This window comes from Tamandua tetradactyla, chromosome 8 (genome assembly GCF_023851605.1).
Source record: "Tamandua tetradactyla isolate mTamTet1 chromosome 8, mTamTet1.pri, whole genome shotgun sequence".
NCBI lineage: Eukaryota > Metazoa > Chordata > Mammalia > Pilosa > Myrmecophagidae > Tamandua > Tamandua tetradactyla.
In genome coordinates, this window is record NC_135334.1 from 82578171 (window position 1) to 82603020 (window position 24850).

Genomic DNA, 24850 nt, shown 5'->3' on the forward strand with positions numbered 1-24850 from the left:
TATTCTCACTGTTGTCCTTGCCCTGATTCCAAGGACTGGATCCTAATTTAATCCCACTACTTGGGCAGGTCTGTAGACCTCTTCGAGTTTCAGTTTCCTCACTGTTAAACGGGGAAACAAATATTTGTGTATTTACCACATGGGCTTATTACAAGAATGAACTGAGGGGGTGGCCTTGAAAGTACGGTGTGGGCTATAAAGCACAGCACAAGGAGGAGCAATTTTAATAGCTGTATTTTCTCAGGTCACCTCACCCCACAGTAGAGGAGGAGACGGTCTCTAATTCTGCTGCCATGTGGGAAGTAAACTCCATTTTGATCTTAGACCCACTTCAAAAGTGATCACTTCTAACTCAACGAAGCTGAGCACAAGGTTCTATAAGAGCAGAGAATATTTCGGGAGAATACACAAGCAAGACAGTGGCCAAGACATGAGAGCATAGCTACAGCAAATTCTCATTTACACAGGATGATCAGGAAACAGCCTCACAAGTTTAACTGCTTAAGTGAGAATTATGGTATGCACAGTTAACAATTTTCAGAGAATGTGAAGAGGTTACATGTAACACAAAACCAATAGCCATGGTGGGTTTTTTTGGTCATTCAGGCTCTTGTGATACAAGTGAGCACATTTTACACACAGTACTAGGTGCTTAGTATGATCTGTTCAATGAATAAATTACCTCCAGTAATGCAGCAAAACTTCAGGTCATTTATACTTTCTGGTACCTTTTTTCAAGAATGAGAGAATCTAGCTAATGTTTGTTTACTTATTGCAGAGAGACTTTAAATATGTGCCACTTCAGAATATCATTCATATCTGACTTTATAACAGCGCATGCTAATTCTTGAGGTGTGTTTTGGTTTGCTAAAGCTGCAATAATACAAAATACCAGAAATGGGTTGCTTTTTAACAATGGAGATTTATTAGCTTACAAATTTATAGTTCTAAGGCTGTGAAAATGTTCAGATTAAGGCATGAATACAACGATACCTTCTCTGAAGAAAGGCTGCCAGCATCTGAGACACCTCTGGCACATGGGAAGGTGCATGGCTGGCATTTGCTTGTCCTCTCTTGGGTTTCACTGCTTCCAGCTTCTGCCTTCAGTGGCTTTCTCTCTCAGCTTCTGTGGGTGTCCTTGTCTCCTAGCTTCTCTGAGGTTTCTCTGAGCTCCCTGGGCTTTTTCTATCTTTTACACTCTCATAAAGAACTTCAGTAAAAGGATTAAGACCCACCTTGAATGGGGTAGGTTACATTTCAATTGAAATAACCTAAGCAAAAGGTCCCACCTAAACAGGTCTGCACTCACAGGAATGGATTAAAAGTACATGACCTTTTCTGGGGTACATAACAACTTCAAACAAGCACAAGGTGGTAATACATAAAAAATTATTCTGTACATTGAAAAATCAACTTGTATAAATTTTGAAATGTAAAAAGGTCCTTTGCTCCATAGATTTTTTTCCCCAGTGAAAACTTCTGGAGTAACTCTCTGTCTTTTCTTTCAAAAAGAAGAAAATACTTAAAATTCTTTAGCATTCAGTGACAAAAGTTGAATCTACTCATTGAAGATATACCTTATGTCCAGCAATAGCATAAGACTACAACACCCCTGATGTTCTAGTACCTTGCTAAAGACAAGTAACTTTGTTTGGTACAGTACTGATACCTAAGATAGGAAACCTATCTTGGAAAATTCAATTCATAAAATTGAATTCACTTATATACAAATCCTATTAAAAGGTCAATCCAAATGTATTACCTCTCTCTTTTGATATCTCCACCTCTTGAGTTATCCAAGTAGTTAAGAAAATGTTTTTCAACATGTCCACTACAATTAAAATTCTACAGAATGGGAACAGAGATTCAGTAATTTCATTTTTAATGTACTCACATTCATATCTGCCCTAAAGTTTCCATTCTGTTGTTCCATTTGTTAATGTACTTGAGTCATTAAAGCAGAATAACAAGTTGCAGATCCCAGGGTGAAGCGCTCAGAAACAGTTTCTATGGCTCTATTAATGTTGTGGATTTTTCTTTTCCTAATAAGACTAGAGGGGCTGGTATTTTCTTCTTGGAAAAGTTATCTTAAGAAAATTCTCAGAATTTTTTGGCACAGAAGGAAAATGGAAAGTAAACCATAATGTTCGGTTGCTTCAGTTTAGAAACATGACATTTCTGTTTCATTCTGCAGCAAGATGAGATAATTATACTCCTCAACCATATACACATATGTAAGTGTGTAGGTTTGTATTCATGTATGTATTTATAATTTTAATGATTTATTTTTGAAATAATACAGTCTGAGGATTTAATATCACAATGTACAAAATCTCATCCCTGTCCTTTAGTTAACTCAGTACTGCCCCACTCCAAACACAACCAAAATTGTCAATTTACAGTGTACAATTTCAGAGATATTTTATGTGTGCTTATTAGGTTGAACTAAATGGAATTGGTTGTCACTTTTGCAGGTCAAAAAAGTGTCCATTAACAGCAATTTCATATGGTCCACCTAATTTATCTATCAACACACTTTCTTCTTCCTTTTTTATATACAAATGTCAGGTAGCCCAGTAAAAACACTCTTTTACAGCCTGATTTTTTTTCCAACTAATGATTATCTTGCAGGTCATTCCATGCGAGTACATAGAAAGATTTCCTCATTCTTTTTTCTGGCTGTGGAGTATTCTCTCATTGGGATGTGTCAAGACAGACACTCATTGTTTCCAGTCTTTTACTAGTACAACTAGTACTGCTGTGAATAATCTTGTACTTGTGCCATTTTACACACATTTAATATATAATTACATATATATATGATATATAATACATATATCTACAGAACATGTATTTTAGAAGTGGAACCCCTTGGTCAAAAGGTATATATGAATTCATAATTTGGAAGCTATTACCATATTAGCTCTATTGAGTTATACTAACTTATATGCTTAACAGCAGCATATAAATGTATCTATTTTCTTTTTTCTGTCAGTTGGTGTTTAATACAGGTTAAAACTAATGCAGTCAACCTATTTTAATTCAGCTCCAAAATCAACATAAATGTGGCTGTACTGGAGTAAGTTAAGAGTATTTGGTCCCTTCATTCTCTGTTACATCAATGGAAACCTACTTACCTTTACACAAATGTTTATTACAAATGTGTAAGAGCTTCTACGTGTATGTGTGCACCTTGCAAAATACTGTGCATGTGTGTGCATGCTCAATATCTTGTAAAATACCATTAATCTTTCCTATTCCCAATTACACTATGTTAGGATGCATTCGTTTAAGAATCAGAATAGTGAGAGTTTTCCTACAAGACTGATCGCCTCTCTTAAATATCCCCGCACTGAAACTGTTCTCTGAAGCTAACAGAATGTAGTTGCCTGTCATCTCGGTGCCTGTCACGCTGAGCTACAGTTTTCTTTATGAAGAGCCAACCACCTCATCTCTTTAGAACATAATGGGCTGTGGCAAATTCTAGCTTCCAGGCTTTTCCCTAGGATCATGAACACATTTTAATTTTTAGGGATTTCTTTCTTAGGTTATAGATTATCTAAGTTTTTGGATTTCTCTTTTTCTTCTCTCATAGATGGTGGGGCTCCTCAGGGACTTATGCTGTCACTGATGCAATTTTACAATTTTGTAAGTAACAGGACAAAAAAAATGAGAGTGAAATTGTCAAGGCTACGGGAGTCACTAAGATCTTCCAGGTCATGAAAGGCAAACAGAAAAGTGATGAGCTACCATAAGTTTGTACAAAGGGGGAGAAAGATGACAGAGAAGTTTCAATATTCGGCTCTAGAAGGAAAGATTTGATATTATGATTATGCTGGCTACCCATTATCAATCCAGGAGAAGATCCAAAAGTCACTGTAGATGGCTCTCCGAAGATACTATATTGCTCTAATGTACCATTGCAGGATACTCAAGAAAATCTGGATATCATCAGAAAGTACCTCACAAAGCAAAGAAAAAAATTCTATCCTTATATAAAATCATGGTGAATTCATACCTGAAACACTGCAACCAGTTTGAACAGATATAAAGGCACCAGAGAAGGTTTATAGACAGCTATTAATATGATTAAGGGATGGAGGTTTCTTTATAAGAGAGATCTTCAGTCTAAAAAAGAATAAGAAGATATATAATCAAAATCTATAAAATGATGAAGGGGACATATTTCAGCACTCTGAAGCTAGATGGCATCTCTGCGTGCTAACAGTTTGAGGATGGTTACACCAGGGGCAGCTCGAAGCAGCATTTCAATTTTTCTTCATCCTTGATAGAGACTTAATATTTGGGACAGTTCAAGAACAGTCAGTCCTACTGTAGGCAAATAATAGGAAAGATGACCTCTCAAGTTTTCCTCTAGTCCCAACTTTTTGCAATTTAGTATCCTTGACCTGATTGCTCTAGGTCATATTATTAATTTTGAAAGGGGACTCCATATGTGTAAGTAGAGATATATAACAAGAAGATTGGGCTACATATTTCATTATTCACTGGCATAGCTTTAACCTGATGAACTCATCTGGTGATAATGGATGCAAAACCTGCAAGCTCTAGGCATATCACTGCAAGTTAATACCAGTGCATGATTACTAGAAACTGTTACCATTTCTCTGAATTTTGAGCAAAATACATGCTATTTAAGCAAAGTGGTTTATCACCATAGAAACCATTTCTAGAGTGAAATTATAGGTCTTGCGCAAGGTCCAAGTGACAGAACATTCTGATAAAAGTTTTCTGCTATAGTTTTGCTTGCAATGGTAACCCACCTTTTCTCATATTCTTGTAAGTTCAAGAAGAAAGAAGGAAGGGAAAGAAAGGCAAAGGGAAAAAGAGAAATCGATCTCCAAATACTTGGATTTCCTTTATAAGGTTACTCACATGGAGAGCTGGAATGAGAATAAAATCTAATCTGCAAGTTAGAGAAAGAGGCAAAAATCTTTCTTTTCTTTGTAGTTAAGGTATAAATGCATATAAAGTCAAATATATCAATCTCAAATGTACAGGTTGATGGTGTATTAGTTTGTTAAGGTGCCAGAATGCAATATACCAGAAATGGAATGGCTTTTAAAAATGGCATTTAAGAAGTTGCAAGTTTGCAATTCTAAGGCTTTGAAAATGTCCAAATTAAGGCACCAACCTTAATTTGGCTACCTTCACTCAAGAAAGGCTGATGCTGTCTGGAACACCTCTACTAGCTGGGAGGGCACATAGCTGGCATCTGCTGGTCCTCGTTCCCAATTCTATTACTTGCAGCTTCTAATGCCAGTCTCTCCAAGCATTTGTGGGTCTTTACTTAGTTCCTCCAGGACACAACTCTGGGTTCTAGCTTGCTTGGCATCTCATAGGAAAGCATGTGGTGACATCTGTTGGGCTCTGTCTGTGTCTAGGAATCTGCTCTCTATCAGCACTTCAAACATCTCCAAATATCCGTGTCTGTGTCAGCTGTGAAGCAACTTTTCTCCAAGTAGCTGCATCAAAGGTTTCTTCAAAATGTTTCCCCTTTAAAAGGAATCTAATCAAGACCTACCCTGAATGGGTGGAGTCACATCTGCATCAAACCAAAAGGTCACACCCACAGTTGGGCATGTCACATCTCTGTGATGATAATCGAATCAAAAGTTTACACCCTGGGTGGGCAATGGCAGCACAGTGGCAGAGTTCTCACCTGCCATGCTGGAGACCCAGGTTCGATTCCTGGTGCCTGCCCATGCAAAAAAAAAAAAGTTTCTACCCCATGGTGTTGAATCAGTATTAAAGGAAATGGAAGCCCCCACAAGATTGGGTCAGGATTAAAACATGGCTTTTCTGAGGTACATAGTTTCAAACTGGCACATTCCACCTGCTGGACCCCAAAAGGATATGTTTCTTCCATATACAAAATACATTAATTTCATCACAATATCACAAAATGTCTTAAACCATTTCAGTAACAATACAAATGCAATACAAAGTCAGAAACAGTATAAATTCTCATCAAAGTCATTTACAGGCACAGTCTATACTAAGGTAAAAAATTCTCCTCTGACTCTAGACCTATGAAACTCCGAACAAGTTATCTGTTGCCAATATACAAAGGAGGAACAGTCATAAGGATGCTTCCATTGCTGTAGGGAGAAATTGAAAGGAAGCAGGAGTAACTGGACCCAAACAGTTTAAAAAATCTACAGGGAGGGTGGGCTACGGTGACTTAGCAGGCAAGAATGCTTGCCTGTCATGCCAGAGGACCCGGATTTGATTCCTGGTGCCTGCCCATGTAAAAAAAAAAAAAAATCTACAGGGCACACTCCATTGATTTCAAAGTCTGAGAGTCATTTATTCTTGGGGCTTTAGAAATTGCCATCCCCACCCTTTCCCAGAGTGTAGGTAGCAGCCTTGCTCTCTCTCCAAATGCTGGGGTGAGTTACCAAACTGGGGCTCGTTGGGGGGGACCACATTTTTCTTGGTTCAATCCTCTCCGAACATTGGGTTTGTTCAACCCTCCAGAAAAAATGGGTGGCAGCCAGGCTCCTCCAAACCCCTGGTTTATGCCCGCCATCCTCTCCAAGACCAGGGGCTGCACAACTCTTCCTGGGCAATGAAGAGGAAGGCCCGCCCTCTGCTTCTGGGGCAAACTCACCCTCTCCACATGTATGGGTGGGTTCACTCTCCTGGCCTGAGATTTCCTGGCTCCAGACTTTAATTTCCATGGTTCTGCTTCTGAAGTTGTTTTTCATTCAATTTGTCCCTTTTCTTTCCCATTTAGTTCAGTCGGGCAGTGCTTCTGTTTATACAGATCCCACAACACTCTTACCGGTTTTCTATGCAGTATGCAGGGATCACAGACACAGACCATCAGACAACAGGACTTTCTACAAATCCTTTCTGTATAATTTGAACGCCAATCCTGGCTTTTTCTGCAACAGCTGACCTCTTCCATATTTGGTTAAATCTCACACAGGGCCCTAGTCACTGGGCTCTCACTTTCTGGGAGTCCAGAATTTTCAAGACCATCAACATCTATTTCCTTTTTACCCAAGAGTTCTGTTCTCAACTTATCTCTTTTCTCTTGCACTTTACTGTAGCTTCTGTTGCTTCCAGCTTCTGATACCAGTGGTTTCCTTTATAAGCATCTATGGGCCTTCCCTTAGCTCCTCTGGGATACAACTTTGGTTTTTAGCTTGCTTAGCATCTCATGGGAAGGAACATGGTGACTTCTGCTGGGCTCTGCCCATATCCAGGCATCTGCTCTTTCTGTCAGTACTTCAAGCTTCTCCAAACATCCGTGTCTCTGTCAGCTCTGAAGCATGTTCTCCAAGCATCTGCATTGGAAGCTTCTTCAAGATGTTTCCCTTTTTAAAGGAGTCCAGTGTATGCACTGCTTCTAGAAATGTATAATGGTACAGCTGCTATGGAAGACAGTTTGGTGGTTCCTTAGAAAACTAAGTATAGAGTTGCCCTATGGCCTGGCAATACCACTATTTGGTATATATCCATAAGAGCTGAAAGCAGTGATACAAATAAACATGTGTACACCAATGTTCATAGCAGCATTATTCACAACTACCAAAATATAGAAACAATCCAAATGCCCATCAAGAGACGAGTGCATGAACAAAATGTGGTATATAATACTATGGAATATTATGTAGCAGTAAGATAAAATGACGTCCTGAAGCACATGACAAGATGGATGAACCATGAGGATGAACCATGAGGACATAATGCTGAGTGAAATAAGCCAGACACAAAAGCATAAACACTGTATGACTTCGATTTTATGACAATGGAAAAGGTAAACTCATAGGGTTATCATATAGAATATAGGGGACCTAGAGATACACAGTAGCTAGAGATGGGTGAATGATTAGCTAATGAGATTGGACTTACATGTAAGGGAAAGGATAGGAGTGAAGACAGTTCATTATTGGGTCTATAAGTAACATTGCCATGTTGAAGGTGAACATGGTTGAAAGGGGTTGTATAGAGCCACATTACCTACCAATTAACACTAAAAATATAAATAAGTTATGGCATGAATTACTGCAAAGGTATGAATCATGTACAAAGACTTTATAATATCAGGGTATGGGGGAAAAGTACTACTTTTTTCTTTTTTAATATAAGCATCTAGAGCTATACATTTCCCTCTTAGCACTGCCTTTGCTGCATCCCATAAGTTTTGGTATACTATATTTTCATTTCATTTGCCTTAAGATATTTCCTAATTTTGTTTGTAATTTCCTCTTTAACCCATTGGTTGTTTAAGAGTATGTTGTTTAATTTCCACATATTTGTGAATTTTCCATTTCTCCCTCTGTTGTTGATTCTAGCGTCATTCCACTCTGGTTAGAGATGATACATTGTATGATTTCAATATTTTTTAATTTATTGAGAATTGTTTTGTGACCTAACATATGGTATCTTGGAGAACGGTCCACGTGCACTGAGAAGAATGTGGCAGCTAACTTTCATCTAAGGTTCTCTGTTACAATGGGAAGGCACAGGGCGAAGTTTGTTGGCCTTTCCTGGCTTCTGGATTCCAATGGCTTTCCCTGGGGTGATTCCTTTCTGTATCTCCAAACATCTGGGTTGAGCTGTGAGTGCTGAGATGAGGTATGTTGAGCTGCTGAGCTCTCTTCTGACCTCTCTCTTTCAAGCCTCCAGCTAATTAAATTAAACGTCACTCATTGTGGATGGCACTTCCCTTAGCCAACTGCAAATGAAATCAGCCACAGATGAATTTCACATATTGATGATTTAAGTCAACAGAAACAGAACAATGGGGCATCTTCACCTGGTTAAGTTGACACCTGAATCTACCACACTGGTCTTTACTGTAATTTACCAACCTCTTTCTCCCACTCTTTCCTGGATGCTGCACAGTGTTCTACTGGCCTCCAGAGTTTCAAAACAGTTATTTCAGATAGTTTCTGCCTGTTTAATAGTTATTCTGGTGTAATGTCTGAATTGTAGCACTTCCTACTCTATCATCTTCCCACAATCTCTTGGGTAGGAGTTAAACTCTTGGGTTTATCTGATATAGTGGATCAAGAACCCACTGTAGGGAATTTAGAGGGTTGCTAATAACATAAAACATTACCTAAACATTTATTCAGCATATATAAAAGAAGATATACCATGTAGAATGGAATGATTTCTAAATGTTGTGTTAGTTAATTTTTTAATTAATGAAAAAAAAGAAGATATACCCAAGAGAACATTTCTATTCTCAAAGAGCATTACTACCTAAAATAGGCCAAAGATGGAAAATTTTTAAATAGGACATTGCCAAGTGCCAACTATCTGAAAAGACATTTGAAAAGCATAGTGTAATACCTTAATCCAAGTATGAACAATGAGAAAATGCAGACTATTATGTTCAAAGCATTTGGAATTAAGTGACTATTATTAAGGGAAAGAAGAAGGTGCTTAGTTTGAATGGGACTTTTTGTTGTTGTTCATTTGTTTTTTAGACAAATCCTCACATATTCTCTCTGCTAGTTTTCTATGAGCTTTGCCACTTATCTAAAAAGTGTGATTCCCCTGACTTGTGAGAAATATAAAATCGGTACCTCTGTGCTGGTTTGAAAGGATGTATGTCCCCCCTAGAAAAGACATGTTTTAATCTAAATCCCATTTCATAAAGGCAAGCCTCTTCTCAGTTATCACTTCAGAATTCTATACTTCACTTTATACTGCTAACAAAGATTTGAAAGAGCAGAGGTAATTTCCTAACATAAACTAAACTTCGGTATAATTAACAAAAAATATATTTATTAATAAAAATTCATGAAAAACTTAATATGGTGGTAAATGCATGAAAAATAAGTTTCTGTATGTTTCTATTAATGGGGCAATGCTTTCCAGAAAAATTTCCAAACATAGTAAGGTATTCTTCCCAAGATACTAAAGCCAAAACTAAGCATGGGAAATTTCCTTAGAGGACAACTCGGGTAAATCCTACCAATTTCAGAGGAATTCCTGCTACAGCACTTATAACAAGTAGTTTCCAGGGTTTGTGTGAATACTTCCAATGTTTGGGAGATGACAGCTTTACTACCCATGGCCCAGCCTGTTCTATTGTTAGTGAGTCCTGATTATGAAAAAAGTTCTTCTTGCTGTTAAGTAGAAATCTATATTTTTAAGACTAAAACCCAGGGGTTACAGTTCTACCATTCATGAGCAGCACAAATTCCAATCCTTTTGTTCACCAGTTGGAAGTAGCTGAGAATTCCATGGCAAGCCCATCACTTTGTGACTCGGGGGGAGACTGATGTGATAGAACAATGGAAAAGATAAGGGAAACAAAACCAATATATGTATTTATGGTTCAAAGGTTATTATAGATAAGGTTCAGTGACAAACATAAATATGTTCTAAGACCATGAAAGAAAATGTGTCCATATGTGTGTATAAGTACGAGTGCACGTATGTGATCACGTATAGATGTATGCTGTGCCAGTTCGCACTTGTTCTGGACCCAAGAAAAGCCATGTCCTTTAATCCTCATTCAATATTGCTGGGTGGGAGTTTTTTATTGTTCCCATGGAGATTTGACCCACCCAATTGTGGATAGTAACTTTTGATTAGATGGCTTCCATGGTGGGGTTGCTTACCGGATCTACCCATTCAAGGTGGGGTTGATTACTGGATCCCTTTAAGAGGGAACCACTGAAGATGGCGGCTTAGTAAGACGCGCGGATCTTAGTTTCTTCTCCAGGACACCTACTAGGGGAGTAGAAACGATACAGAAAGCGCCCAAAGCCACAACAGAGATAAAAAAGACAGCGTACCCCATCCTGGAACGGCTGGCTGGCTGAGAGAAGCAGCTCGGGTGAGATCGCCGAGGCGCGCGGGCCTTACCGGGCGGGGTGGCAAGCGGCCAGAGTTACTCCCTTCCCCCTTCCCGGGCCGGCTGGGAGAATTGGAGAGGCGGTCCCCTGAAACAAAGACGGCTGGCGCCCACACCACGCGCAGCCCCCGGACCAACTGAGAGAATTGGATCGGAAACCCCCAGGCCGCGGAGAACGGTGACGGGTGGGGGAGGCCCCTTCCAAACCCGTGACTCCCGGGGAACGTGCACTCTCTCGGGCGGGCCGCGGCCGCTGGCGCCCTCCCGCCACGCTTGTTGCCCAGGGCCGACTAGGAAATTCGGACGGGCTCTTTCCCTGGCTGCGGCGACCAGCAACCCTCCCTGCGTTCGGACCCCGGGCCGGCTCAAGCCGTTTCGGCTAGCGAACCCCCAGGACGGCGAGAGTTTTCCAAAGTTTAAGGTCCCACAGCACCTTTTACTGGTGGGACCCGCAGAAAAACGTGTGCCACGAGCGCCACCTACTGGGCAGGATAAGAAAAACAGAACCCAGAGATTTCACAGAAAAATATTACAACCTTGCTGGGTCCAACACCAAGAGAAATCTGAATAAATGCCCAGACGCCAGCAGCAGAAGATAACTGTCCACGCTCAAAAGATTGAGAATATGGCTCAGTCAAAGGAACAAACCAATAGCTCAAATGAGACACAAGAGCTGAGACAACTAATCCTGAATATACGAACAGAAATGGAAAACCTCTTCAAAAATGAAATCGATAAATTGAGGGAGGACATGAAGAGGACATGGGCTGAACATAAAGAAGAAATAGAAAAACTGAAAAAACAAATCGCAGAACTTATGGAAGTGAAGGATAAAGTAGCAAACATAGAAAAAATAATGGATAGCTACAATGATAGATTTAAAGAGACAGAAGATAGAATTAGTGATTTGGAGGATGGAACATCTGAATTCCAAAAAGAAACAGAAACTATCGGGAAAAGAATGGAAAAATTTGAACAGGGTATCAGGGAACTCAAGGACAATATGAACCGCACAAATATACGTGTTGTGGGTGTCCCAGAAGGAGAAGAGAAGGGAAAAGGAGGAGAAAAACTAATGGAAGAAATTTTCACTGAAAATTTCCCAACTCTTATGAAAGACCTAAAATTACAGATCCAAGAAGTGCAGCGCACCCCAAAGAGATTAGACCCAAATAGGCGTTCTCCAAGACACTTACTAGTTAGAATGTCAGAGGTCAAAGAGAAAGAGAAGATCTTGAAAGCAGCAAGAGAAAAACAATCCATTACATACAAGGGAAACCCAATAAGACTTTGTGTAGATTTCTCAGCAGAAACCATGGAAGCTAGAAGACAGTGGGATGATATATTTAAAATACTAAAAGAGAAAAACTGCCAACCAAGACTCCTATATCCAGCAAAATTATCCTTCAAAAATGAGGGAGAAATTAAAACATTCTCAGACAAAAAGTCACTGAAAGAATTTGTGACCAAGAGACCAGCTCTGCAAGAAATACTAAAGGGAGCACTAGAGTCAGATACAAAAAGACAGAAGAGAGAGGTATGGAGTAAAGTGTAGAAAGAAGGAAAGTCAGATATGATATATATAATACAAAAGGCAAAATGGTAGAGGAAAGTATTATCCAAACAGTAATAACACTAAATGTCAATGGACTGAATTCCCCAATCAAAAGACATAGATTGGCAGAATGGATTAAAAAACAGGATCCTTCTATATGCTGTCTACAGGAAACACATCTTAGACCCAAAGATAAACATAGGTTGAAAGTGAAAGGTTGGGAAAAGATATTTCATGCAAATAACAACCAGAAAAGAGCAGGAGTGGCTATACTAATATCCAACAAATTAGACTTCAAATGTAAAACAGTTAAAAGAGACAAAGAAGGACACTATCTACTAATAAAAGGAACAATTAAACAAGAAGACATAACAATCATAAATATTTACGCACCGAATCAGAATGCCCCAAAATACGTGAGGAATATACTGCAAACACTGAAAAGGGAAATAGACTCATATACCATAATAGTTGGAGACTTCAACTCACCACTCTCATCAAGGGACAGAACATCTAGACAGAGGATCAACAAAGAAATAGAGAATCTGAATATTACTATAAATGAACTAGACTTAATAGACATTTATAGGACATTACATCCCACAACAGCAGGATACACCTTTTTCTCAAGTGCTCATGGATCATTCTCAAGATAGACCATATGCTGGGTCACAAAGCAAGTCTTAACAAATTTAAAAAGATTGAAATCTTACACAACACTTTCTCGGACCATAAAGGAATGATGTTGGAAATCAATAATAGGCAGAGTGCCAGAAAATTCACAAATACGTGGAGGCTCAACAACACACTCCTAAACAACGACTGGGTCAAAGAAGAAATTGCAAGAGAAATTAGCAAATACCTCGAGGCGAATGAAAATGAAAACACAACATATCAAAACTTATGGGACGCAGCAAAGGCAGTGCTAAGAGGGAAATTTATTGCTCTAAATGCCTATATCAGAAAAGAAGAAAAGGCAAAAATTCAGGAATTAACTATCCATTTGGAAGAACTGGAGAAAGAACAGCAAGCTAACCCCAAAGCAAGCAAAAGGAAAGAAATAACAAAGATTAGAGCACAAATAAATGAAATTGAAAACATGAAAACAATAGAGAAAATCAATAAGGCCAGAAGTTGGTTCTATGAGAAAATCAATAAGATTGATGGGCCCTTAGCAAGATTGACAAAAAGAAGAAGAGAGAGGATGCAAATAAATAAGATCAGAAATGGAAGAGGAGACATAACTACTGACCTCACAGAAATAAAGGAGGTAATAACAGGATACTATGAACAACTTTACGCTAATAAATACAACAATTTAGAGGAAATGGACGGGTTCCTGGAAAGACATGAACAACCAACTTTGACTCAAGAAGACATAGATGACCTCAACAAACCAATCACAAGTAAAGAAATTGAATTAGTCATTCAAAAGCTTCCTAAAAAGAAAAGTCCAGGACCAGAATGCTTCACATGTCAATTCTATCAAACGTTCCAGAAAGAATTAGTACCAATTCTCTTCAAACTCTTCAAAAAAATCGAAGTGGAGGGAAAACTACCTAATTCATTCTATGAAGCCAACATCACCCTCATACCAAAACCAGGCAAAGATATTACAAAAAAAGAAAACTACAGACCAATCTCTCTAATGAATACAGATGCAAAAATCCTCAATAAAATTCTAGCAAATCGTATCCAACAACACATGAAAAGAATTATACATCATGACCAAGTAGGATTCATCCCAGGTATGCAAGGATGGTTCAACATAAGAAAATCAATTAATGTAATACACCATATCAACAAATCAAAGCAGAAAAATCACATGATCATCTCAATTGATGCAGAGAAGGCATTCGACAAGATTCAACATCCTTTCCTGTTGAAAACACTTCAAAAGATAGGAATACAAGGGAACTTCCTTAAAATGATAGAGGGAATATATGAAAAACCCACAGCTAATATCATCCTCAATGGGGAAAAATTGAAAACTTTCCCCCTAAGATCAGGAACAAGACAAGGATGTCCACTATCACCACTATTATTCAACATTGTGTTGGAGGTTCTAGCCAGAGCAATTAGACAAGAAAAAGAAATACAAGGCATCAAAATTGGAAAGGAAGAAGTAAAACTATCACTGTTTGCAGATGATATGATACTATACGTCGAAAACCCGGAAAAATCCACAACAAAACTACTAGAGCTAATAAATGAGTACAGCAAAGTAGCAGGTTACAAGATCAACATTCAAAAATCTGTAGCATTTCTATACACTAGTAATGAACAAGCTGAGGGGGAAATCAAGAAACGAATCCCATTTACAATTGCAACTAAAAGAATAAAATACCTAGGAATAAATTTAACCAAAGAGACAAAAAACCTATATAAAGAAAACTACAAAAAACTGCTAAAAGAAATCACAGAAGACCTAAATAGATGGAAGGGCATACCGTGTTCATGGATTGGAAGACTAAATATAGTTAAGATGTCAATCCTACCTAAACTGATTTACAGATTCAATGCAATACCAATCAAAATCCCAACAACTTATTTTTCAGAAATAGAAAAACCAATAAGCAAATTTATCTGGAAGGGCAGGGTGCCCCGAATTGCTAAAAACATCTTGAGGAAAAAAAACGAAGCTGGAGGTCTCGCGCTGCCTGACTTTAAGGCATATTATGAAGCCACAGTGGTCAAAACAGCATGGTATTGGCATAAAGATAGATATATCGACCAATGGAATTGAATAGAGTGCTCAGATATAGACCCTCTCATCTATGGACATTTGATCTTTGATAAGGCAGTCAAGCCAACTCACCTGGGACAGAGCAGTCTCTTCAATAAATGGTGCCTAGAGAACTGGATATCCATATGCAAAAGAATGAAAGAAGACCCATCTCTCACACCCTATACAAAAGTTAACTCAAAATGGATCAAAGATCTAAACATTAGGTCTAAGACCATAAAACAGTTAGAGGAAAATGTTGGGAGATATCTTATGGATCTTACAACTGGAGGTGGTTTTATGGACCTTAAACCTAAAGCAAGAGCACTGAAGAAGGAAATAAATAAATGGGAACTCCTCAAAATTAAACACTTTTGTGCATCAAAGAACTTCATCAAGAAAGTAGAAAGACAGCCTTCACAATGGGAGACAATATTTGGAAATGATATATCAGATAAAGGTCTAGTATCCAGAATTTATAAAGAGATTGTTCATCTCAACAACAAAAAGACAGCCAACCCAATTACAAAATGGGAAAAAGACTTGAACAGACACCTCTCAGAAGAGGAAATACGGATGGCCAAGAGGCACATGAAGAGATGCTCAATGTCCCTGGCCATTAGAGAAATGCAAATCAAAACCACAATGAGATATCATCTCACACCCACCAGAATGGCCATTATCAACAAAACAGAAAATGACAAGTGCTGGAGAGGATGCGGAGAAAGAGGCACACTTATCCACTGTTGGTGGGAATGTCAAATGGTGCAACCACTGTGGAAGGCAGTTTGGCGGTTCCTCAAAAAGCTGAATATAGAATTGCCATACGACCCAGCAATACCATTGCTAGGTATCTACTCAAAGGACTTAAGGGCAAAGACACAAACGGACATTTGCACACCAATGTTTATAGCAGCATTATTTACAATTGCAAAGAGATGGAAACAGCCAAAATCTCCATCAACAGAAGAGTGGCTAAACAAACTGTGGTATATACATACGATGGAATATTATGCAGCTTTAAGACAAGATAAACTTATGAAGCATGTAATAACATGGATGGACCTAGAGAATATTATGCTGAGTGAATCCAGCCAAAAACTAAAGGACAAATACTGTATGGTCCCACTGATGTGAAGGGACATTCGAGAATAAACTTGAAATATGTCATTGGTAACAGAGTTCAGCAGGAGTTAGAAACAGGGTAAGACAATGGGTAATTGAAGCTGAAGGGATACAGACTGTGCAACAGGACTAGATACAAAAACTCAAAAATGGACAGCACAATAATACCTAATTGTAAAGTAATGTTAAAACACTGAATGAAGCTGCATCTGAGCTATAGGTTTTTGTTTTGTTTTGTGTTGTTTTGTTTTGATTTTACTATTATTACTTTTATTTTTTTCTCTATATTAACATTCTATATCTTTTTCGGTTATGTTGCTAGTTCTTCTAAACCAATGCAAATGTACTAAGAAATGATGATCATGCAGCTATGTGATGATGTTAAGAATTAATGATTGCATGTGTAGAATGGTATGATCTCTAAATGTTGGGTTAATTTCTTTTTTTCCGTTAATTAAAAAAAAAAAAAAAAAGAGAAGGGATAATTGGAGATGAAGGGATACAGACTGTACAACGGGACTGGATATAAAAACTCAGAAATGGACAGCACAATACTACCCAATTGTAATGCAATTATGTTAAAACACTGAATGAAGCTGCATGTGAGGTATAGGTTTTTTGTTTTTGTTTTTTTTGTTTTTTTTTCTTTCTATTATTGTTTTAATTCTTATTCTGTTGTCTTTTTATTTCTTTTTCTAAATCGATGCAAATGTACTAAGAAATGATGAATATGCAACTATGTGATGTTATTAAGAATTACTGATTGTACATGTAGATTGAAATGAAAAAAAAAAAAAAAAAAAAGAGGGAACCACTTTGCAAAAAGCTTTGGTGCCCATGCAGCCAGAGACCTTTGGAGATGAAGAAGGAAAATGCCCCTGGGGGGAGCTTCATGAAAGAAGAACCTTGGAGAGAAAGCTAGCAGACATTGCCATGTTTGCCATGTGACTTTCCAACTGAGAGAGAAACCCTGAACCTCATCAGCCTTCTTGAACCAAGGTATCTTTCCTTGGCTACCTTAGATTGGACATTTCTATAGCCTTGCTTCAATTTGGACATTTTCACGGCCTTAGAACATGTAAACTTGTAACTTAATAAATTCCCCTTTTTAAAAGCTGTTCCATTTTTGGTATACTGCATTCTGGCAGCTTGCAAACTAGAACATTTGTATATATATATATATGTGTTTGTGTATGTATATGAGTGTGTGTGAGAATATACCTGCGTATATTAATAAAATGCAAAGTCAGTTAACGAGAAATTTTCAAACAATGTACAATAAGAAAATGCAATCATGGGTTTTTAACATAGGATCTTTACAAGAATATAAAATACCAATAGCTGCTAAGCATGGCAGTTGTTATTAAGAGACTAGAGAGGAAAAAGGGAATTCAATAAGCTTATGGTTACTTATGGTGAAATTATGCGTATTTCAAAATATCTAAATCATAAAATGTTAAACTTACTATCTAAGGCATTTGCTATCAAATAGATGAAGTTCCTAAGTAGTACATCAAAATCAAGCAATAGATCACTCTACGTTCCTGACAGGGTTCTTAGCATGGAAGGATATAGGCCAGTAATGCAGCATCTTCCTGTGTTTGGCTCAGGATTTACCCTTCCACTCGGCCTATCTTTATGCTTCTAAGAATCAAAACGCCGCAACTCTTCATAAGAGTCTAATCTCTGCCTATCTTTAAGCTTCTGAGAATTAAAAAGCAGCAACTCTTCATAAGAAGTCTGATCTACCATGAGGTGAACAGAGCCCCACTGACAAGATACTCATTTATTAAAGAACTAAAATATATGTTCATTAAACTTAAAGACAGGAAGGTAAACAAAGACATACAGAAAAAAATTCCATGAATAAATTTATTTTATTCATGGAATAAAATATTCATGGAATTCCAGAAATAAATTCCAAGAAAAATGAGTTGGGTAAACTTGCCAGGATAGCCAATTAATAGACCATAATCTAGAATTAATCCAAATGTTAGTAAATTCTATTCATCAAAAAAGGATAAAACTGTATTTGGGTCTAATATAGTCAAATGATAAAACTATATGAAGAGTTTTTTTCAGCATAAAGTTGGAAACAAATAACTGAATTAAGTTATAAGTAATTCATAACTTTTTTTAGGTAACATATAAAATCATTCCAAATTATATGGCCTGGTAAAATACAGTAATTTTAATCATAAGCCAATAACATTGAATAAGGAGTTTATTGCATTAAATCTAGGCAAATCATATCAGGGGTCAGCAAATTATAGTCCAAAGGCCAAATGTGGCACGCCACCTGTATTTGTAAATAAAGTTTTATTGGAACACAGCCATACTCATTTGTTTATTATCTATGGCTGCTTTCATCCTATAACATCAGAGTTGAGTGGTTGTGACAGAGACTATATGGTCCATACAACTTAAATGTCTATTCCTTTACAAAAGAAGTTTGCAGACTCCTGCTGTACATAATCACTGATCTTAAACATGTAGGCCACATAGCTTTGCTACATACTAGCATAACCTTGCTACAAACTAACAACAAAAAGACAGTTGCAAAATATGTTTCAAATATTGTGGGAGAAGTTTATAATTTGGAGAAGCCGAATAATTGTTTTTTCTACTTGTTTTGCTGGTTCATCCTACCTGTTTCTCCTCCTCTTCTGAAGTCTTCTTGGCACTGTGGACATTTCCCTTGGTTTGGTAACCTTTCAACTTCTCTTGATCGGACCAACTGCTCTTATTTTGATCTGTCGTGTTTTCCTCATCACTTCCTGGGTTATTTTTCCATTCTTTCATCATTTCTAATACATTGGTTGGTCTTGCTGAAGAAAGTGTATTGCCCTAATATTAACAATGAATTTTGATGTTATAAACAGTTCGGATAATTGAAAAGAATCTTACATCTTTCAACAATACATTCCTCAAATTCAGTAATAGTCATACGGAAAAATTACAATGCTGAATAAACAGCAAAATTTCTGTTTCCCTGTACTGCTATGTCACAACTCTTGAATACTATACCACTACCATATGTCAACGTTTAGAGGGGAAATATTCAGACTTAAAAGAACAATGCAGCATGCTTGTACAAAGGAAGCCATATAGGGCACTTCCCTGGAATCCAAGGGAATGACTCTTTCTAGTGCTGTACTGAGAAAACTGATAGGGAGGCTGAAAGACTGAAAGAAGTTACCCAAATTCTAGTGGGTCCAACACTAAGGGCAAGGCTATAAAACATCAAAATGCCTAGGGAAAAAACAAATTCAGTCCATTAGTCAAGTACTGTGTCCAAGAAGATAGATGTTTGATTTGAAAGCCCTTAACTAACTGGAAAATTTAGATACAATATGGTCATTATATATATCTGACTCAGTGCTCTGTTCTTAACAAAGATACAACTATAGCATACCGAAATTGATGATTTTATATTAACTATGTTTATATTTAATTAATTAGCACATTTAATATGCTAAGTAATATACGAATGCTGGCTCAGATCGCCCCTGCTAGTCTATGTGTGACTTCAATATTTTTAATCCTAACCCAGAATTGTTAAAGAGTGAACAAGAAATTTGGATCACATTTAGATTAAAATGAAATTCAAGTGTGGGCATAGCTATACTGTGATTAAAAATTAGTTTCGGGGTGTATGGGTGGTTCAGTGGTAGAATGCTCGCCTTCCATGTGGGAGACCCAGGTTTGATTCCCGGACCATGCACCCCCCCAAAAAAATTAATTTGGTATGTGGGTGGATTGGCATATTAAGCATCAAGTTACCCAGACAACTATGAGATAGGGAAATTTAAGGGAAGATATCTGAGCACACTTTGTGGATTTGTTGAGTTTAATAAACTCATGATTAAGGACATACACAAACGTTAGTATGGAATGGCAATAACTAAATGAGGATCATTATGCAATTAATTCCTTGTGGTTCTTCTATTTCAACACTTTTAAGTAGGCCACTTTTCTTACCACTTTCATAGCATCACAATGTGCTTTACCCCTGATTGCAACCAAACACTTTGACTCCCTTATATTCCTAGAATGCCCATGCCATGCCTTTTTATCAACCCATAGCTTGCATTTCCTTCATGGCTCAATTTACGAGTCATTTCTGTCAGGTATCCCAGAACTCCAAAAGATATTGTCAACTTAAACTCAAGCAAAGCACAAATGGGTGCTCAGAGACAGCAATGGTAAAAGAGTTGAAGTTGTCTAAAATAGCAAATAGTCTCTGAGCTCCCATCTGAATAAATTCTGATCTTCAGAGCTTTGCAACAGTCCTGCTTAATCTTTATGACCCACATAACCTCTATTACAACTCTCAAGCTCCTTCCTAGCCTCTCATTTGAATTTTCATATAATCACAGCATCCAGGTTCCTGGAATGCTAGTACCCAAAACTTTGTCTCACTTTGATTCTTTCACTAACAGAGTGAGACAACTTGAAATCCTAGTTGCCCTTCCCTAATTCATTTTCCCCAGGTTAACTCTTTAGATATTGTAGTAGTCACTAGTTTTGTTCACCCAACGTTCCTTTCTTGCAGGAACACAGTAGAATTTCACTTCTCTACCCACTTTGGGATTGGATGTGATCATGTGGGTTGCTTTGGACAATGAAACAAAATTGGAAATGGCATTTATCATTTCTGGGTGGAAACATTAAGAGACAATGTCAATTCCTCATGTTTCCATTTTCCTGCCTTGGTAATTATGGAAGCACAAAGGAAAAAAGCACCTCTGTGTCAGGGTCTCTGAAGAAGGACAAAGCAAAATAGGACCTTCTGCTCTCTTCCAAGCCAATTTGCAATGGAAGGTACTGAGAGCACTGAGATTTGGGGGCTGCTGCAGTAGCATAATTGAGCCCATCTTGATATAGATACAAAAATAAATGTTTACATTCTGTAAGTCAACTCCAAGAAGCTTTATAAGAGTGATCTCAACATACAACCACTGTACCTGATGAAATTATAATTACTATAGAACACATGTGCAATCAATACCACTGTGCATCTGCTATTCAGTTCATGCACTGACAGCAAAGCATGTGGTTGTGTCGCCCCATGTCTCCCAGTGATAAACCCACAAGACACTTTATAAAAATCAATACCCAAAAGAGAGAATAGGCAATGAAAATGAAAGTGCAGCAAAGAATTGAAAAGTGATACTGCTGGAAGTGATTTGGGTCGAACATAAATGGAGTTATAAAAGAAATGCTGACCATGGGAATGTTGGCACTGACACCAATTCTTTGCAGCCAGAGAAACTTAGTGAAAGTAAACTTATTAACATAAGTGAGAAAAAAGGTTGTGATTAAGGGATGAAGATGTTGCAGAGGAAGTGATGCCAACAAAAACTTCACATTAACTTTCTGAGCTATTTTATGATATTAAAAGAAAAAAGGCTAGAATGTTGGAGGCCGATTCAAACTTTGAAAGCAGTGTGACTATTTACCAAGGTATAGAAAAGATGTATTATAAATTACATGACTAAGAATAAGGCAAGAACCGACTATTCAAACTACTCTTGATAAGTCTTTTACAAAGAAATAAGACATATTAATCCTCAACGTTTCTTATATTTTAAATTATGGTCTATTAAAGAAGCATAAGTTTTACTATTTGACTCTCTCTGTTTAACCAACAGTAAAAGAATTTTTAATGTACTGGCAAAAAATTTTTCAAGAACAGTAATTTTTCCAACTGATTATTAAAATCATTTGCAGAGTTTCAGCTTGCATAGTCATTTATATGGCCCTGTACTTCTGCATAGCAAGAAGCCCCTGTATTATCTTGAATTTGCATCTTTGAGGCCTATTTCAAATTCACATATGCATATGCCCAAGAGTTTGGCTACTGATACACTCTGTATCAAAAGAAATTATCTTATTTTTTTATTTCAAAGAGATTGGAAGAAGAGTCCCTACAAAGGATCTAGATTAGCAATACTATCTCCACAAAATACCCTATTGTTTGGAAATTTAAAATTTTTGCATTCTACAATCACTTATGATATCAAATAGGGTTGCAAATGGTGGCATCAATCTCAGACTTTCCCTGTTGACCAAAGCTCAGCCAATAATCTAACCATTTCTTGCTTGGTAGCAACTGGAGGAAGAATTGTACAAGCTTGGACTTACCAGTGAGTAAATGAACTAACTAAACAAACAAACAAAAATGGGTGGAATTGTTATGGCAGACACTGGAGATCTGTATGTCACCTCACCATCAGAATGCTAACCTCTGAACTCCCTTTATTTGGGCTACCTACAGGCAATCAGGCACTGAACTTAGCAACTACTAAGCAGCAAATGGCAAGAATGCAGCAGTACATTAGGCTGACAGCTTGAAGCTATCAGAAGTAGAGACCCAGCCTTTTGGTTAAAGGTAATAAGTTCCACTTGTTTACCTAAAAGATAGTTGAAACTATTAATTTTATTTTGAAAAACTGTTGAAATGAACACTCAAGAGGAGTGGCATCGATCAAATCTTAAAATTTGTATGTAGCCCCTTAGTGTCCAGGCCCCACAAATAGAGTGCTTCCCCATTTAACAAGATTTGCCTTTTCAAAGGCAGTGTCTACCAGTGTTTTGTATATGATAAGTATTTAGCAAGTATTAGATGCTTTTTTTTTTTTTTTACATATATTAGCTGGAGTAAAATTGTATGAAACAAAATCTGCCAAACTAAAAAGGAACATTCTGGGTCTTCATCTTACAGTCAACATTTTCTATTTTTGTAACAGAAGAAATCTTCATTTTGTAGTAGCCTTAGGAATAAAATATTTTCAATAGAAAAAATGGAATAGTTACATTATAGAAATCATATAAAAGGATGCCCAACTCTTCACAAAATTAATAAAACCATGATATGCCAACAGAGCATATCGTTACCTAATAGAGAGGCATACATTTAAGTTTGATCGTACTGGGTTGTTGGTAAGGGCGAGGGGAACCAGTACTCTCATTTACTTGCTATTGATGAGGGCGGGGTGTAAATTAACAATAACTTTTCAAAATGTATAATGCACATTCTCTTTGACCACTGTCATTATACTGTTAAGAAATTATCCTGTAAATGTACTGACACAAGTATACAACCACAAGAATATTTTTTAAATACTGCTTATGTTAGGAAAAATCTGAAACCGTTTAAGTGTTTAATATTCACAGAGGATGATTTACAGAACTAGAATGTATCTTTGATTTGGGAGACAATGTTGCTTAAAAAAAAGGAATGATATCTTCCCAAAATATTTTGTGTGGAAAAAAAGAGTTTGCACAATATAAACTCATTTGTGTAAAGTATATACATAAAAAATGTACAGAGATTTCTGGTTTTTGGTTCAACAAGTAAAGAGGTTGGAAGTCAGTACTCCCATCTTTACAGCAAGAAAAAAGCTACAAACTTGAAAACTAGCAACTGTTCTTAGAGCCTCATAGAACTGAGATCACAGGGCAAACTCAAAACTGACAAACAAGAGACAGATATCCTGAAAACTGGAGAGACAGTCAGATACAGAGAATTACAGTTTACCAGGAGTAGAAACCACCACTGGAGACAGCACTGAAAAAGTAAGTGACTAAGCATGAACTAGCTTGAGAGAGAAAAATTCCTGAAGACCTAACTCTGGGTGGGGAGAGAGGGGACTCTCACGTTTTTACTACCAGCAGCCCCACAAGTTTCCTACTGTGAATATCGAAGGAAAAATTTCCTTCTGGTTCTGGCAGGGGAGGGGAAAGTAATCATTTATAGTGTATTAGTTAGGGTTCTCTAGAGAAACAGAACCAACAGGGAACACTTGCAAATATAAAATTTATGAAAGTGTCTCACGTGACCGTAGGAACGCAGAGTCCAAAATCCACAGGGCAGGCTGCGAAGCCGATGACTCCAATGGATGGCCTGGACGAACTCCACAGGAGAGGCTCACCAGCCAAAGCAGGAATGCAACCTGTCTCCTCTGAGTCCTCCTTAAAAGGCTTCCCATGATTGGATTTAGCATCACTAATTGCAGAAGACACTCCCCTTTGGCTGATTACAAATGGAATCAGCTGTGGATGTAGCTGACGTGATCATGACCTAATCCTATGAAATGTCCTCATTGCAACAGACAGGCCAGCGCTTGCCCAATCAGATGAACAGGTACCACAACTTAGCCAAGTTGACACCTGTCCCTAACCATGACAGTCCACCCCTTGTCAACTTGGCACATATATATATATATATATATATATATATATATATCACCTTAGACCATACTTAATTTCCAAATGAAAACAAATAAGCACACATTTTTTTTTTTTCCTGACAATACTCAACTGTCCTGCATATAACTGGAAACACATTAAATATCTCCAGAATAGCGTGCAAATCCTTGGGCAACATTCGTTCTTAAACTTGATATCTTACAACTTAAATAGTATAACACAAACAAAACAGCATTACAGTCCTCATTTCTGTAACTGATCATGTGGTCGAAGTTCATATTTATCACTACCTTCTTCCACTACCCATTCCATGTTCCCTTTCCCCTCAGCAAGCACTTCAGCTGGCCGTGGTTCTTTGCCTGGTGAGGTGACCCAAACCTTC

General features: G+C 37.6%; 1 protein-coding gene across 21 annotated transcripts in view; it reads right to left on the minus strand.

Moving 5' to 3' along the window:
- STK33 (serine/threonine kinase 33) overlaps window positions 1–24850 on the minus strand; it is a 401742-nt gene that overhangs the window by 79415 nt on the left and 297477 nt on the right. For 19 of the 21 annotated variants that reach the window (XM_077113907.1, XM_077113912.1, XM_077113908.1 and 16 more), the window contains one exon: window positions 18904–19101. In XM_077113907.1, coding sequence (XP_076970022.1) covers window positions 18904–19101 — 198 coding nt within the window. Of the gene's footprint in view, window positions 1–4018; window positions 4129–7601; window positions 8711–18903; window positions 19102–24850 lie in introns of those variants that run through there. The other 2 variants (XM_077113909.1, XM_077113911.1) reach the window with 2 other exon arrangements.